Genomic DNA, 12,999 nt, shown 5'->3' with positions numbered 1-12,999 from the left:
GTCCCAGGATTGATTATTCTCTAACCTTCGGAATCGCCTAACCACAATTGCATGTGCAGAGATAGATGTTATTTTGCCCTTGTTGTGGGATTTTGTCCACAATGACGCTTCAGATCCGCGCTCCCTCACCTCAACATGGCACCCGCAAGGTTCGGGTGCGGGTAGTGGTCGCCAAAACACATACCGGTCTCAATAGTTTTCGCCTAAAACCTGTACCCGTAACTGCATGTCGGGTTTCGAATTGTTCCCATCCCGTACCTGGTCGGGTGCAGGTAATACCCACGAGTAAAAATACCCATCTCGATCACCTTATCCAATCCACACTTGACCATTTTTTTTCTCAACATTTCCGCGTATATACACAATATTTCGGCATGTATACTTCAATATTTCAGCACATATATAACATATTTTAGCATTCCAGCACATATATACCACATTTTTAGCATTTCAGCACATATATATCATGATTTTATGTGTGATGGAATAAAAACAATGTTATTAATTTTCAGAAGTGGATAGCAATAAGCATGAACTAGATGGCACTAAACAATGTCCACTTACATTCATGGATGAGTAGCCTGTAAGTGAACTTTTAGACAAACATTCATATATGTTCTTTCTTCTTGTCCCCAATTACAAGACATGTGTGAATGTAAGTGGACATATGTCTTGTAATCATTTCGTGGTATCAAAACTTTTTAGACAAACATTCACATATGTTCTTTCTTCTTTTTCCCAATTACAAGACATATGTGAATGTAAATGGACATATGTCTTGTAATCATTTCGTGGTATTAAAGAAGCATGGACGTGTGATCATTTCAAAGTAGGGGATGCAGAAGTATCTTCAATAGAATAAAAAATAAAAATGAAGAAATCATTTCAAAGTAGGGGATGCAGAAGTACCTTCAGTACTTCACTCTATGACCCAAGGCACTACTGGTTTGGCTTCCGCTTGGATTGCAACCACCTACCTCCATCGATCTCATTTGGGATGTCCCACTACCAGCCGGCCTCGACGAAGACCACACCAAAAAAAAATATCATTAAGTTTATAAGAGAGAAGTTGCAAGATCTTCTATCATGTTTCATGGCTCAATCTGCGTGCTTCTAGCACTATCTCCAGTTTTCGCATCACCAGATTACTCGTTCAATTTTATTTTATTTGAACACACTATGACCTTCTGTGTCTATGTTGTGTTAAAAAAATAGTTTTGCTAAAGCACATTTAAATGTGTCATAAGTATTACACATCTAAGTCATATGTCATTGATGTTACATTGAGATTCGTGTGAATATTTTTTTTCTTTTTTTTTCTCTTTATACTTGATTCACTCACTTAGATGTGCAATAACTGCACATCTAGATATGCTCTAGACATACACAAAAAATCAAACAACATCTTCCCTCAGGCAGGCCCAAGAGCCACAGGAAACCGGCGCGGGCAAACTGACCCAACGACGGTTAACCTGGAAGGGGAAAATGGTTCAGACTACACTACACCTCGATGCACCCTCGCCCTGAAAAAGACCACGTCAGGTCACTCGTCCATCAGAGTGTTCCGCAGTCGTAGTCGGCCATTTTCACCAGGCTTCTCGCGAGCGCTCCGGCCAGCACCTTCTCCCGGAGAAAGCTCACGATCGCATTGTCACTCTGCTGCACGAAGCCGACCATGTAGGCGGCTCCGACGAGCTGGACGCTCCGCCACCGCCGCATCCCGGCGTACTCGCGCAGGCCCGACTCGATCCTCTCCTCCTCCGTGCCAGCCTCCCCGCCAAGGACGGCGTCGCCGAGGCATCTCGCCAGGATGACGCCGTCCTCCAGCGCCGAGCAGCCGCCCTGGCCCAGGTCCGGCGTCATCGGGTGCAGCGCGTCGCCGGCCACGCACACGTTGCCCTTGCTGATGCTCGCGAACAGGAGCGACAGCGGCGAACGGAACCGCAGCGGCGCGGCGGACGCGTCGCTCATGTCGCTCCGTTCCACCACCTCCAGCGCCCCCGCGGGCACCTTGGAGCTCCTCAGCCTGGCCAGCACGTGCTGCTTCATCTTGGCGGCGCCCTCGACGTCGACGCCCTTGTCCGCACTCGCGTTCTGGGAGGGAGACCAGGTGTAGAACCAGTAGATGCGGGTGTCGTCGCAGGGCAGGAAGCCGAAGCGGAAGCCATGGCCGATGTACTGCAGGAACTCGGGCTCGAAACCATGGCCGTCGGGGTAATGTGCGAGGCCTCTCGTGGCCAAGCGCCCCGAGTAGGACGGCTTGGGGAGCCCCAGCCATTTCGCCACCACCGAGTTGACCCCGTCGCAGCCGATCAGCACCTTTGCCCTGAGAGTCGAGCCGTCGGCGAGGTGGAGGATCTTGGCGGCGCCGTCTTGGTCGTCGATGGAGACGATCTTGGACGAGTAGCGAATGGTGCCCGTCGGCAGCTCCTCCTCGAGCGTCCGGAGCAGCAGGTCACGCCTGACGCGGCAGGTCTCATGAGGTCCTCTGCATCCAAAATTATCCATGTAATTGTGTTACTCATCACGTCCTGATAGATGAGAACTTGCTGCCAACTCGGTGCTCACCCATTCTCCTGCAGCGTGAAATCCAGCTCGTGTGCGATCTCTCCGGTGGACGCAGAGAAGACACGCAGCCTACGTACGAACATGGGTCGATCGGATTACACTACAGTTTTAAGCGGAAAACGAGAGCCAACGTGCAAGCCAGCCATTGAAGAAGAAACGGCAGCCAGGCGTTTACCCTTGGATGTGCAGGTGGAGCTTCCTGATCTTGTCGCCGACCCCGAGGGCGTCGAGCGCGCGGAAGGCGTTGGGCCACGTCGTGATGGCGTAGCCGGACGCGCGCAGCGCCGGCGACGACTCCAGCACCACGCTCCTCACCCCTTTCCTGTGCAGCCCGAGAGCCACGGCGAGGCCGGCGGGGCCGGCGCCCACGACGACGATGTGCTCGGCATTGATCTCATCTTGTTCTTCCATGCAAGCTGCCGTGTCGTCCCAGTGTCCAAACGAATTAGGAGCGCGCGGTGCTATTATGCTGGCGGCTAGGCTAGGCGCGAGAGATTCAACAAGGCAAGAACATTGCGTGGCTTTGATTTCGTCTTCCCGGATGAGGAACAGCTTCGGCTTGGCAAGTCTATTGTCGCAAGTTATGATGATTTTCCTGGCGTGCATGGCTGGGTGGGCCGGTACGTATGGCGGTCCTGGACCGCAATTCGTTTGGACCAACCAACAAGAGACCGCAATTCGTATGTGGTGGATTGAAGGGAAAACTCCAAAACCATCCACGACATACGCGGTCTAGGAGACATATATTTATTTATTTTAGTTGGAAAATCTGCGAATATCCAATTCCGAGTCCGGGCTCGTTTGCACCCGGTCAAGAAACAATTCATAGAAAATAAAAATAAAAATCTAAATTTTTTATGGAAGGTAGATAATTTGGTGTGTGAGGTTCGCTACAAATTTCAAAGCATTTGGACAATTGAGTAGCTCTCAGCAAAAAAGACAAATTAGGTCTGAACAGTACACTTTTTAATAGACCTTAAATTTGTCTTTTTTGCCAAGAGATACTCAGACGTCCAAATAATTTAAAATTTAGAGCGGACATCACGCACCAAATTATCTACCATGCCAAAAATTGGAATTTTTTGATTTTTTTCTAGTGTTTATTTTAATTTTTTTTATTCAGCGTGGGTACAGATGAGTCTGGGAGCCAAAACGCCTCACTCGAAAATCTGTTGCAACTTTATTAAAATGTCAAGGTACACTCCGAGGCCACCACCAAGCTAACACATGCCGTTGGTACCATTTTGGGGCACGCAAGTGCGGGGACACCAAGTCCCTCGCACGCGTTTTTTTTTTGGCTTCTGGTTTTTTTAACTTTCATATCTTTAAAATAAAAAAATTAGAATAAATTTTGTTTTCATATTCGTGTTTTTTGTGATGAACGCTTAATTTCAAATAAGACCATTTTAAATATGTTTTCACGAAATTTGAAAATAAATGTTAAGTACAAGCTACTGATAAATCATGAGTTTGTGCTTACGGCCAATTTTTGTGACTACAGCCGACAAAAATAATGTCTCAAAATTTTATCGATGAAACTTGGTAAGAGCGAGCTTGAAAATCGCAAGTTTTAGATGAAAAATCGTAATTTTCAATGATTGAAACTTAAAACTTATTGCGCCCCTACTGCGCTCTCATGCGGGATCCAACTACTTTACGAATCGCGAGGTGATCGAGCTGTCGGGCAGGGCTTGCCAGGTGCGTGCACCTATGAATTTCTGCGGTGGTGCATGTAACCAGGTCTTACAGAGTTTATTATTGCAACCTTCCCTAGCTAGTTCATGTGCGACTTTATTCGCCGAGGGTTGCACCCACAGAACCCCAAAGTCCTTGAAGGACCTAAGAAGTCGCTTCACTTCCTCGACAATTGGCCCATATGATGAAAGATCCGTAGCCTCTTGATTGATCTTACGGACAACAACTTGGGAGTCTCGCTCCAGGATCACTTCGGACACACCAACCTCCCTCGCCAGGTGAAGAGCTCATGGAGACAGAGAGATTGACAGAGTTATCGTGTACATCTCGGACTAGCCACACGCCCACACACAAAGAAGACTTACCACCGGTTACACTATTCACCTATATTAGTTCCTGTTTGCTAAACATCAGGTACGAGCGGAGCCGGCGATCGTCGGCGGGGGCGAGTTAGAAACTTAATGGGCGGGTTAGGGATGGGGATGCGTGGCGGCGTGCGGTAGCGCCCACCGGCCACGGGGCGCTATGTCGGAGGGTGACTGCACGACGAAGAAGATGAATAGGGAAAATAGGGCGCTAGCTATTTTTTAGGCATTTGGATGCAAGAAAATGATCTCCAACAACTGCCCTATCATATTTTTTTGGCCAAAAAACTTGTGGACCCAAAAAGAGGACTCTAGGTGACCCCGCATGAGACCAAAATATACAGGACATTCGCGGCTGCCGTAAACCAAAATCCCCCTACAGCCCACCCACAACCTCCATAGCACCCCCGCGTGACCCCTCTCCCCTCTGACACCATTGTAGCCTGTAAATCCGGTGAGTATCGCACCCCCGCCGCGCCCGCCGCTGCCAGATCTACTAATCCCACCTCGCCAGCGGCCGTTGTACCGCTTATATCGCCGCCACCAACGCATCTCGTCCAGCCACTCCGCCGCGCCTCGTACCTGCCTCACTGTCACCATGCCACCGAAGCCAAAGACCAAAGCCGGTTTCGAGGGCATGTAGCCGCGGCCCTCCACCCAATACGGCGTGGAGTTCAGCACGCGTGGCCATAGGTACTGGGTGGGCACTTTCCGTAGCATGGACCCCACCGCCCGCGCGTATGACATCGCGGCGTGGCGGCTCGGTCTGCAACCTGAAAAGGCTCAACTTCCCGGAGGACTCGTTGGAGGCAGCATAGCTCGTTGGGCAGAAGGTTCGCAAGGGAGCACCCAGAGTATGTTCAATAAGAGCAGGAGTGGTACTGGAAGAGGGACACAGAGAAGAAGAAGGTGAAGGACAACAACGACGCAGGACCTTCCTCTGCGAAGGTGGTGGTCAACGTCGAGTCGTTTGACAACGACATCGATTGGGACGAACTTGAGCGTGAGGAGGACGAGGATGCCATCGAGTGGGAGAAAAACGAAAACGAGTAGTGTGTACACAGTGCTAGTGGTAGTTTAGAGATACTATGCTTGAACTTTACATGAAGTTGTAAACGAAGTACATGTTAACTCTGCATGGATTTTGTTTGAACTTCGACGAATATGCAATGCAATGTGAGAGTTTTGATATTTTGGTGCCCTACTATAATGCAGCGGTAGGAGACGCAGCATTTTTATGCACAATTTTTTTTACTTGAAGCCTTTTGACGCTCTATTTTTGGGGCTGTGGACATTTAGTTTCTGGGTGTATATACACCCAGGAATTGAAAAAATTATACAAAAAAAGCCAAAAAAGTTTAGAGGTATTTCTGGAATAAACTTGACTTTCTTTTATACCAGTATGTAATTTTTCATCAACCAAAACTCAGCGTTGACTTCTAGGAAAAAACATTGCGAAATAGTACAAGACACTGTTCACACTATTTTGACCAATTTTTATGTCTCTTTTGCCCTTGAAGTCATCGCTGGGTGGTTTTGGTTGGGGAAAATTACATTCTGGTGCAAAAAAAATCAAGTTTATTCTAAGAAAGAATCTGAATGTTTTTAACTTTTTTGTAAAAAAATCAATTCTTAGGTTATAAACACCCAGGAACCAATGGGTATTTTCTTAAACTCCGTTCTCGTTCTCGTTAGATTCAACGTCTTGGTTGGGGTTGTGTGGCAGCGGCGATATTCCTTAGTGGGAATAATGTCTCCCACATTCTATCCCCGTCCCGATGGTGCTTCTAGGATCATACGAAGGATGTGTGAAGGTTTGTCTCTGTCGGATCTTGCGGGATTCGGTTGGTGCTGGCCTTCGGTGGATCTGTTTGGATCCGGTCTTCGTTCGTCTTCACTTGGGTGTTTACAAGTTTGACCCTTCTAGTCTATGACTTTTTTCATCGGCGATGATTGCTATTCTATGCGCTGGTCCTATGTGGCCTTAGCACGACGACTTCCCGACTGTTTACTATAACAAGGTTTGTCCGGCTTCGGTGATGAAGATGCGATGATGGGGGCGCGCCTTCGGCTCGCTCCAGCGTTTGTAGTCGTTGCTAGGGGTCCACGGACATGGTTAAAAAATTTCAGAAACACTAACGCCCACACATGTGGGCGTCTGGCAACTCGCCCACACGCATGGATTCTCGTCCAACCAATTCTACACGAATCTTGGCGTGTTCTAGCAGTTTTTGTGTGACACGTAGGACTAAGCTGGTGTGTGTGGGCATTCATCCGGTCGCCCACACGTCCTTTTCACCATACGGGGGGCTGGCGTGTGGGCGTTTATCACTTCGCCCACACCCAAAGTTGGCAGTTGCCATGTGTTTCTGCAGGGTACATGGCAACTGCCCTAGCTTTGCTTGTAAGCAGATGGCAACTCTTTTTTACCCCGAGTTGCCATGTGTTTTTGCATGGTACATGGCAACTGCCCTAGCATGCACGTAAGCAGATGGCAACTCTTTCTATTTACATGACAACTGCCCTAGCATGCTTGTGAGCACATGACAACTCTCTCTTTTACCCGAACATGTTTTTTTGACATGCCTTTTTGTAGTGCTACACGACAACTGCCTAGTGGGTGGCAACTCCTAAAATTTTGAAATCATGGCAATTGCAGTAGACCAGACCATACATGGCAACTGCAGTTGAGCAACCATGGCAATTGTAGTTGTCCGACATGGCAACCGAAGTTCAGCGACATGGCAACTACAATTAAAAGAACATGGACGAGGGTCTGGACCATGACAACTGCGGGACGCGGGTTACTGTCACGCGGGGCATGTGGGACCACGAGGTACGAGGCCTGACGTACGAGGGTGTGGGCGTTATCTACTTGTGGTCATTACTTGTTTTGCCCACACGTAGGTGTGTGGGTTGTTTCTCTTATACACCACACAAAATGTGTGGGCAAACTCTCTAACGCCTACACGTGTGGCACTATCGGCGTCCTAATTTTTATTACTTCTTTTGTTCTTTGTACTGTCATAATTAAGGATAAATAGTTTGAAAGTTTCTCGGAAGAAAGAAAAAGATATGCTCTTGCTATCTTGGTTGCCTCAAATGTACTACTCCCTAGCTCGACAGCGTCCCGCAGTTGTAGTCCGACATCTTAACGAGCCTTCCCGCGAGCACTCCGGCCAGCACCTTCTCCCGCAGAAAGCTGATGATCCTATTACCACTCTGCTGCAAGAAGCCGACAACGTAGGCCGTTCCGATGAGCTCGATGCTCCTCCACCGCCGTATCCCGGCAAACCTGCGCAGGCCCAACTCGATCCTCTCCTTCTCATCAGTCCCGCCTGTCGCTCCGTCGCCATCGCCACCGAGGATGGCCTCGCCGAGGCATCTGGCCAGGACGACGCCGTCCTCCAGCGCCGCGCAGCCGCCCTGGCCAAGGTCCGGCGTCATCGGGTGCAGCGCGTCGCCGGCGACGCACACGTTCCCCTTGCTGATGCCCGCGAACAGGAGCGAGAGCGGCGGCCGGAACCGCAGCGGTGCGGCGGGCGCGTCGTCGCTCAGCTCGCTCCTCTCCACCAATTCCAGCGCCTCCGCGGGCACCTTGGAGCTCCTCAGTTTCGTCAGCACGTACTGCTTCATCTTGGCGCCGCTCTCAGCGACACCATCATCTGCACGTCAGTCAACGCGAGACGGTAAATGGACACTGGACATCAGGGTCAGGGCATCGCCATGGATGCAGAGAGTGGCGAGCTAGACTGACCGTCTTGGGAGGGAGACCATGTGTAGAACCAGTAGACGTCGGTGTCGTTGCAGGGGACGAAGCCGAAGCGGAAGCCGTTGCCAAAGAGCTGCAGGAACTTGGGCGGGAAGCCGTGGCCGTCGGGGTAACGCGCGAGGCCCCGCGTGGCGGAGCGCCCGGAGTGCGACGGCTTGGCGAGCCCCAGCCATCTGGCCACCACGGAGTTGATCCCGTCGCATCCGACCAGCACCCTTGCCTGGAGAGTCGAGCCGTCGGCGAGGTGGAGGATCTTGGCGCCGTCGTCGTCGCCGTCGTCGATGGAGACGATCCTGGAGGAGTAGCGGATGGTGCCCGTCGGCAGCTCCGCCGCCAGGACCTGCAGCAGCACGTCGCGCCTGACGCAGCGGAACTCGTCCCTGAAATCCACCTTCTTTGCTATCTCACCCGTGGACGCCGACATGACGCGCAGCCCCTCGATGTGCAGGTGGAGCTTCCTGATCTCGTCGCCGACGCCAAGGGCGTCGAGCGCGCGGAAGGCGTTGGGCCACGTGGCGAAGGCGAACCCCGAGGCCCGGAGCGCCGGGGACGACTCCAGCACCAGGCTCCTCACCCCTTTTCTGTGCAGCCCGAGCGCGGCGGCGAGGCCGGCGAGCCCGGCGCCCACGATCACGATGTCCTCGCCGGACTCCTCTTGCCGCTGCATGCTTGCCGCCGCTGCGGAGAGCAACGAGGTCGAGGCCACGTAATCGGCGGACTTTCGGAAGAGAGCGCCTGATTTGTTTAACACGAATCAACCAATCTAGCTAGAGCTGCTCATCGGGATTGGAGTATATACAGCTCGACAGTGAACGGAGCTTGAGGATTGACGTCATTGCTGATTATATGTAGGATTTTTGTCGTTGCCATGAATGGCGTGCGCTAGGCTCACTCGTCACAGTCGCTCGTGGTGGGTGCCCAAGCTGAATTTGCCGGAAAAGAACAGCTCGCAGTACAGCAAACAAACATGTGACGGGAAATTCCGCTGCTCCCTATCACACACTCCACCTCTATCTAGTCGATAGGCTGCGGGAGCCACACTGATTGGCCCGGCTACTTTCTAGGCCACGATTTTCGAGCATGGCGTTTTTTATCTCGGCCTCGATGGAGGCTGAATTTTTGAAAAAGATAAAAAAATTAGTTTAAAAAGAAACTGGAAAAATTGTACAAGTAAAAAGGATGTGAAGTGTATGTGTGTAAAATTTCAGAATGAAGAACGTAAGGTTCTCATTTCACCTTTCTTCCCACCACCCCTTCATCCAACCTTCCTTGTATGATAATAAATCAACTTAATTTACTTACCTTCTTAACCAGTTTCATTTTAATTTACTTACCAAACTTCGGATAAAAATATAAGGTAATATATGAGCAAAATTTGATGACCATTTATTTACACAATCGCATTATTATAGACAAGTAAATCACAAAACGACGTATTAGAAGATTTATATCCCATTGCAAAGCACGAGTATTGTTCTAGTACGAAAAAGAAAAATGCATGGTCTCAGACACTACTAGGAAAAGGCCTACTAGTGGCGCACCTGTTTTGCCTACTAATGGTGCGCTACAGGTGCGCCACTACTAGCACGACATTAGTAATTAGTATCTGGTATACTAATGGCGCACCGTGGGAGTGCGCCATTAGTATAGCCGACGGTGCGCCATTAGTATGCCTTCCAGGGGGCCATATTTACCCATGTGCTTTGGCATACTAATGGCGCACTGGTGGATGATGCGCCATTAGTGTGTTCTGGCTTACTAATGGCGCACTATGTGGTGGTGCGCCACTAGTATGAATATTAGGGATTATTTTTTTTTCTTTTCTGATATTTTCACATGTTACAAAATATATTATTGGATAGAATATAGCTAGCACCACACATCAACAGCAGATTCATCGAATACAATAGAAGATTAGTCTCCGAATACAATTCATCATATTAGTCTCCGAATTCAAAAGACCGAACAAAGATAGAACATTACAAGTCTCGAGACCGCGAGTAGCGAGTTTGTCGGAAGTAATACTAATCCTAACAAATCCTACTAATCATCATCATACAACTTCTACTCGTTATTAATAACAAGTCATACGATCATCATCTTGATAGTCATCGAACCAACCCTACTTAATTGTTCTTAGCACATGATCATCAGTATTAGGCAGAACCTAAATACCCTATTTAAGGTAAAATAGCATAAAACAATATAGACCCTGACTCTCCATTATGGAGAATGGAGATCATCATGTCTCCAATTCTTGCGCTTCGCTTTTTTTTGCTTCCAAGAACCTCCTTACGACTGTCCATACATTTTTTCCATCCTTTGATTGTCATGTCTCCACTTCTTTTAGACATCTCGTATGGACAATTGAGATTCGTAGGATGACCTGCCTGTATGTTCAAAACATTAAGACTACCTTTCTGATACATCAAATGAGGCACACAATTCTCTGGGATTATCTGTTGAAAAACATAGTAATAACTTCATAGTTAGCAATGATGTACTAGTTTTAGAAGTATGCAAAAGATGCACGGATGTCGTAATAGTAAAAAATCTTACCAGGGTATCTCCATGGTAGTTATCGTAGTTGAACACATGCACTCATGGCACGTATTGACCATAATGTTGAGGAGTTTGGTTGTAGATATTGTAATTCTCAATGTCAGTACAAAATCCGACCAGATGATTTTTCTCCTTGTAAGTTGTTAATTCGGAGCCGTCGGTGTAGTGGGTTTTGTCTACCATCTCCCGCACAATCTTTGAACAATAAAAATAAGCTGTTAACTATTTTGAAATAAACAATATAAATTAGCTAATAACTATGTTTAAGAAACTCACATAGCGGTAGAATTGGAGGCGTATCAACAAGGACCCAAATGTCCATATTGTCTTGCTCGATTTTAGGATCACCAAGATCCATGGTGACAAGCATACCCTCATCAAAACCATACATCTTGCAAAATGCTTCCCAATTTTTGCAACCAAAATGGGTTACGCTCCCAGAATTATACAGATTTACTTCAAAATCCACATCGTGATGAGTCCTTAGGTGAATTTTCTTTGTTTCAGAAATTTCATGGTCTTCAAAATCCATCCTCTCCAAGACATAGCGTCTTGCATGGCATGGGATAAGTTATACTCGAATTGTAAAAGATGAAAATTACACGTTGAAATAATTGAAGACATGCTTAATTATGAAAGTAACACTTGTCGTCGTTGTGTACCGTTTCAACTTCGAAGGTCTCCTCGAGCTTAATGTTGAAGCGTCGATCATCGTCCAGGTGAGGCATGTCGCACAGACCTCGATCATCTTGGCACCAGCCGTACTCCCCCGGGAGACTTTCGTCGTCCGATGACGACATATCCTACATTCATAATTCAAAACTACATCATCTCTTGCGTTGGGTCCAATAAGATAATCCATAATGTGGTGAAAACACGCCCTTCAAATTGGTTTTAGCTATTGGTGAATGGAGATGGTCTAAGATTTTCAGTAGTAAGAAGTGAAGTGGTAATTTTGAGAGCAAATGGTTAGGATGAGTGGTTCCTCTTTCCTGTTTACCTTTACAATAGAATATTGTTAGTCATGCACACTTGTGCATTTACAGCCAGGCCCAGTGGAGTTGGCCTAAAAACATTTCTTTCTTTAAGCCTGCTACATCCATCTCAAGTATTTATGGTCAAGGGTTAGCAGGGGCATCCAAATAGAATATGTGGTATGGGCTTTTTTAGTAGGTCATCCTACCAGATTAGGGTTTATCGATGACGAGCAACTGACATTAGTAATAACTATGAGTTGATATCACACTTCTATATGTATAACACAAGAGGCAGTTGATCCTACTTAATTAAGTACTAAGATACCCCGGCCCATGCATTAGTCGCAAGTACCCCATATGTCCTATTTTTAGCAAAGTCATGCTAAAATTCACGGAAAATTTCAGCATGACCTTTGCTGAAAATAGGACATATGGAGTACCCAAATTTGCCGGAACGGAAGTTAATCGACATTCCAGTAAACTCAAGGGCCTCTCGGGGTACCTGCAAAATCATTATCCCCGCGTAATGAAGTTGCCAATGGGTCATTTCAGAAGATCACAAGTAGCATCATCACAAGTACAGCAGCAGCAGCAGCAGTGAATACAGGCAACAGCAGCAGCAACAGGTTTATTCTTCTTCTTCATAAACATTAATTGGTGTGGGTGACTCTATCTGCCCTCTAATGACTCACTCAACTTAACAGGACAACCCACCAGCATTGTTTTGATTCCAACAGCTGCTGTAAAATACATCCAGCAAAGGTGCTCTAAAATCAGAAATACTACCCCCAAATCTTTAGCTCAATTCTGAAAATACATGGCTAGGACTACCGTAGCATTCAACCACAAGCCCAAGCCTATGCTTAACTAGGCCTAGGTCCATTAAATTCTTACAGAAACCAAGAAATGGAATCAACTCCCCTTGTTGCTGATTCAGTCATGGGAGATGCCATGTCTCAAAAATATCAAGTAGCACCATCATGTTCGATTTCAATATAAGGAATATTACAAAATTAATAGTTAAGATCCCAGGTGAGTAACACACTTTGGTCTTCTAGTT

At 47.7% G+C, this 12,999-nt stretch overlaps 2 protein-coding genes across 2 annotated transcripts; both read right to left on the bottom strand.

The window, feature by feature from the left end:
* Positions 1-1,220: 1,220 nt before the first annotated feature.
* LOC119284749 (monooxygenase 2-like) lies at positions 1,221-3,169 on the bottom strand. Its single transcript, XM_037563912.1, has 3 exons — positions 2,744-3,169; positions 2,569-2,637; positions 1,221-2,488 (listed from the first exon to the last, which is right to left on the bottom strand). Exons 1-3 carry the CDS (start codon positions 2,977-2,979, stop codon positions 1,555-1,557), a joined length of 1,239 nt encoding a protein of 412 aa, XP_037419809.1. The 5' UTR covers positions 2,980-3,169; the 3' UTR covers positions 1,221-1,554.
* A 4,320-nt stretch (positions 3,170-7,489) lies between these two features.
* On the bottom strand, positions 7,490-9,210 carry LOC119284747 (monooxygenase 2-like). The gene is made up of 2 exons (XM_037563911.1): positions 8,386-9,210; positions 7,490-8,293 (listed from the first exon to the last, which is right to left on the bottom strand). The coding sequence occupies exons 1-2, from the start codon at positions 9,065-9,067 to the stop codon at positions 7,743-7,745; spliced, it is 1,233 nt and encodes a 410-aa protein (XP_037419808.1). The 5' UTR covers positions 9,068-9,210; the 3' UTR covers positions 7,490-7,742.
* Between the last annotated feature and the right edge of the window lie 3,789 nt (positions 9,211-12,999).

The sequence above is a fragment of the Triticum dicoccoides genome, chromosome 4A (genome assembly GCF_002162155.2).
Source record: "Triticum dicoccoides isolate Atlit2015 ecotype Zavitan chromosome 4A, WEW_v2.0, whole genome shotgun sequence".
NCBI lineage: Eukaryota > Viridiplantae > Streptophyta > Magnoliopsida > Poales > Poaceae > Triticum > Triticum dicoccoides.
The sequence above is the reverse complement of the archived record's forward strand: the minus strand, read 5'-3'. Positions and strand labels throughout refer to the sequence as shown.

What these genes read in the sequence shown, in the direction of transcription:
- LOC119284747 (XM_037563911.1), bottom strand. Translation starts at nt 9,067, where the DNA reads ATGCAGCGGCAAGAGGAGTCCGGCGAGGACATCGTGATCGTGGGCGCC. An exon ending in ATGGTCTCCCTCCCAAGACG is followed by an intron (nt 8,294 to 8,385) that starts GTCAGTCTAGCT and finishes ACTGACGTGCAG; the next exon opens with ATGATGGTGTCGCTGAGAGC.
- LOC119284749 (XM_037563912.1), bottom strand. Translation starts at nt 2,979, where the DNA reads ATGGAAGAACAAGATGAGATCAATGCCGAGCACATCGTCGTCGTGGGC. An exon ending in CTCCACCTGCACATCCAAGG is followed by an intron (nt 2,638 to 2,743) that starts GTAAACGCCTGG and finishes GTTCGTACGTAG; the next exon opens with GCTGCGTGTCTTCTCTGCGT. An exon ending in TTCACGCTGCAGGAGAATGG is followed by an intron (nt 2,489 to 2,568) that starts GTGAGCACCGAG and finishes TTTTGGATGCAG; the next exon opens with AGGACCTCATGAGACCTGCC.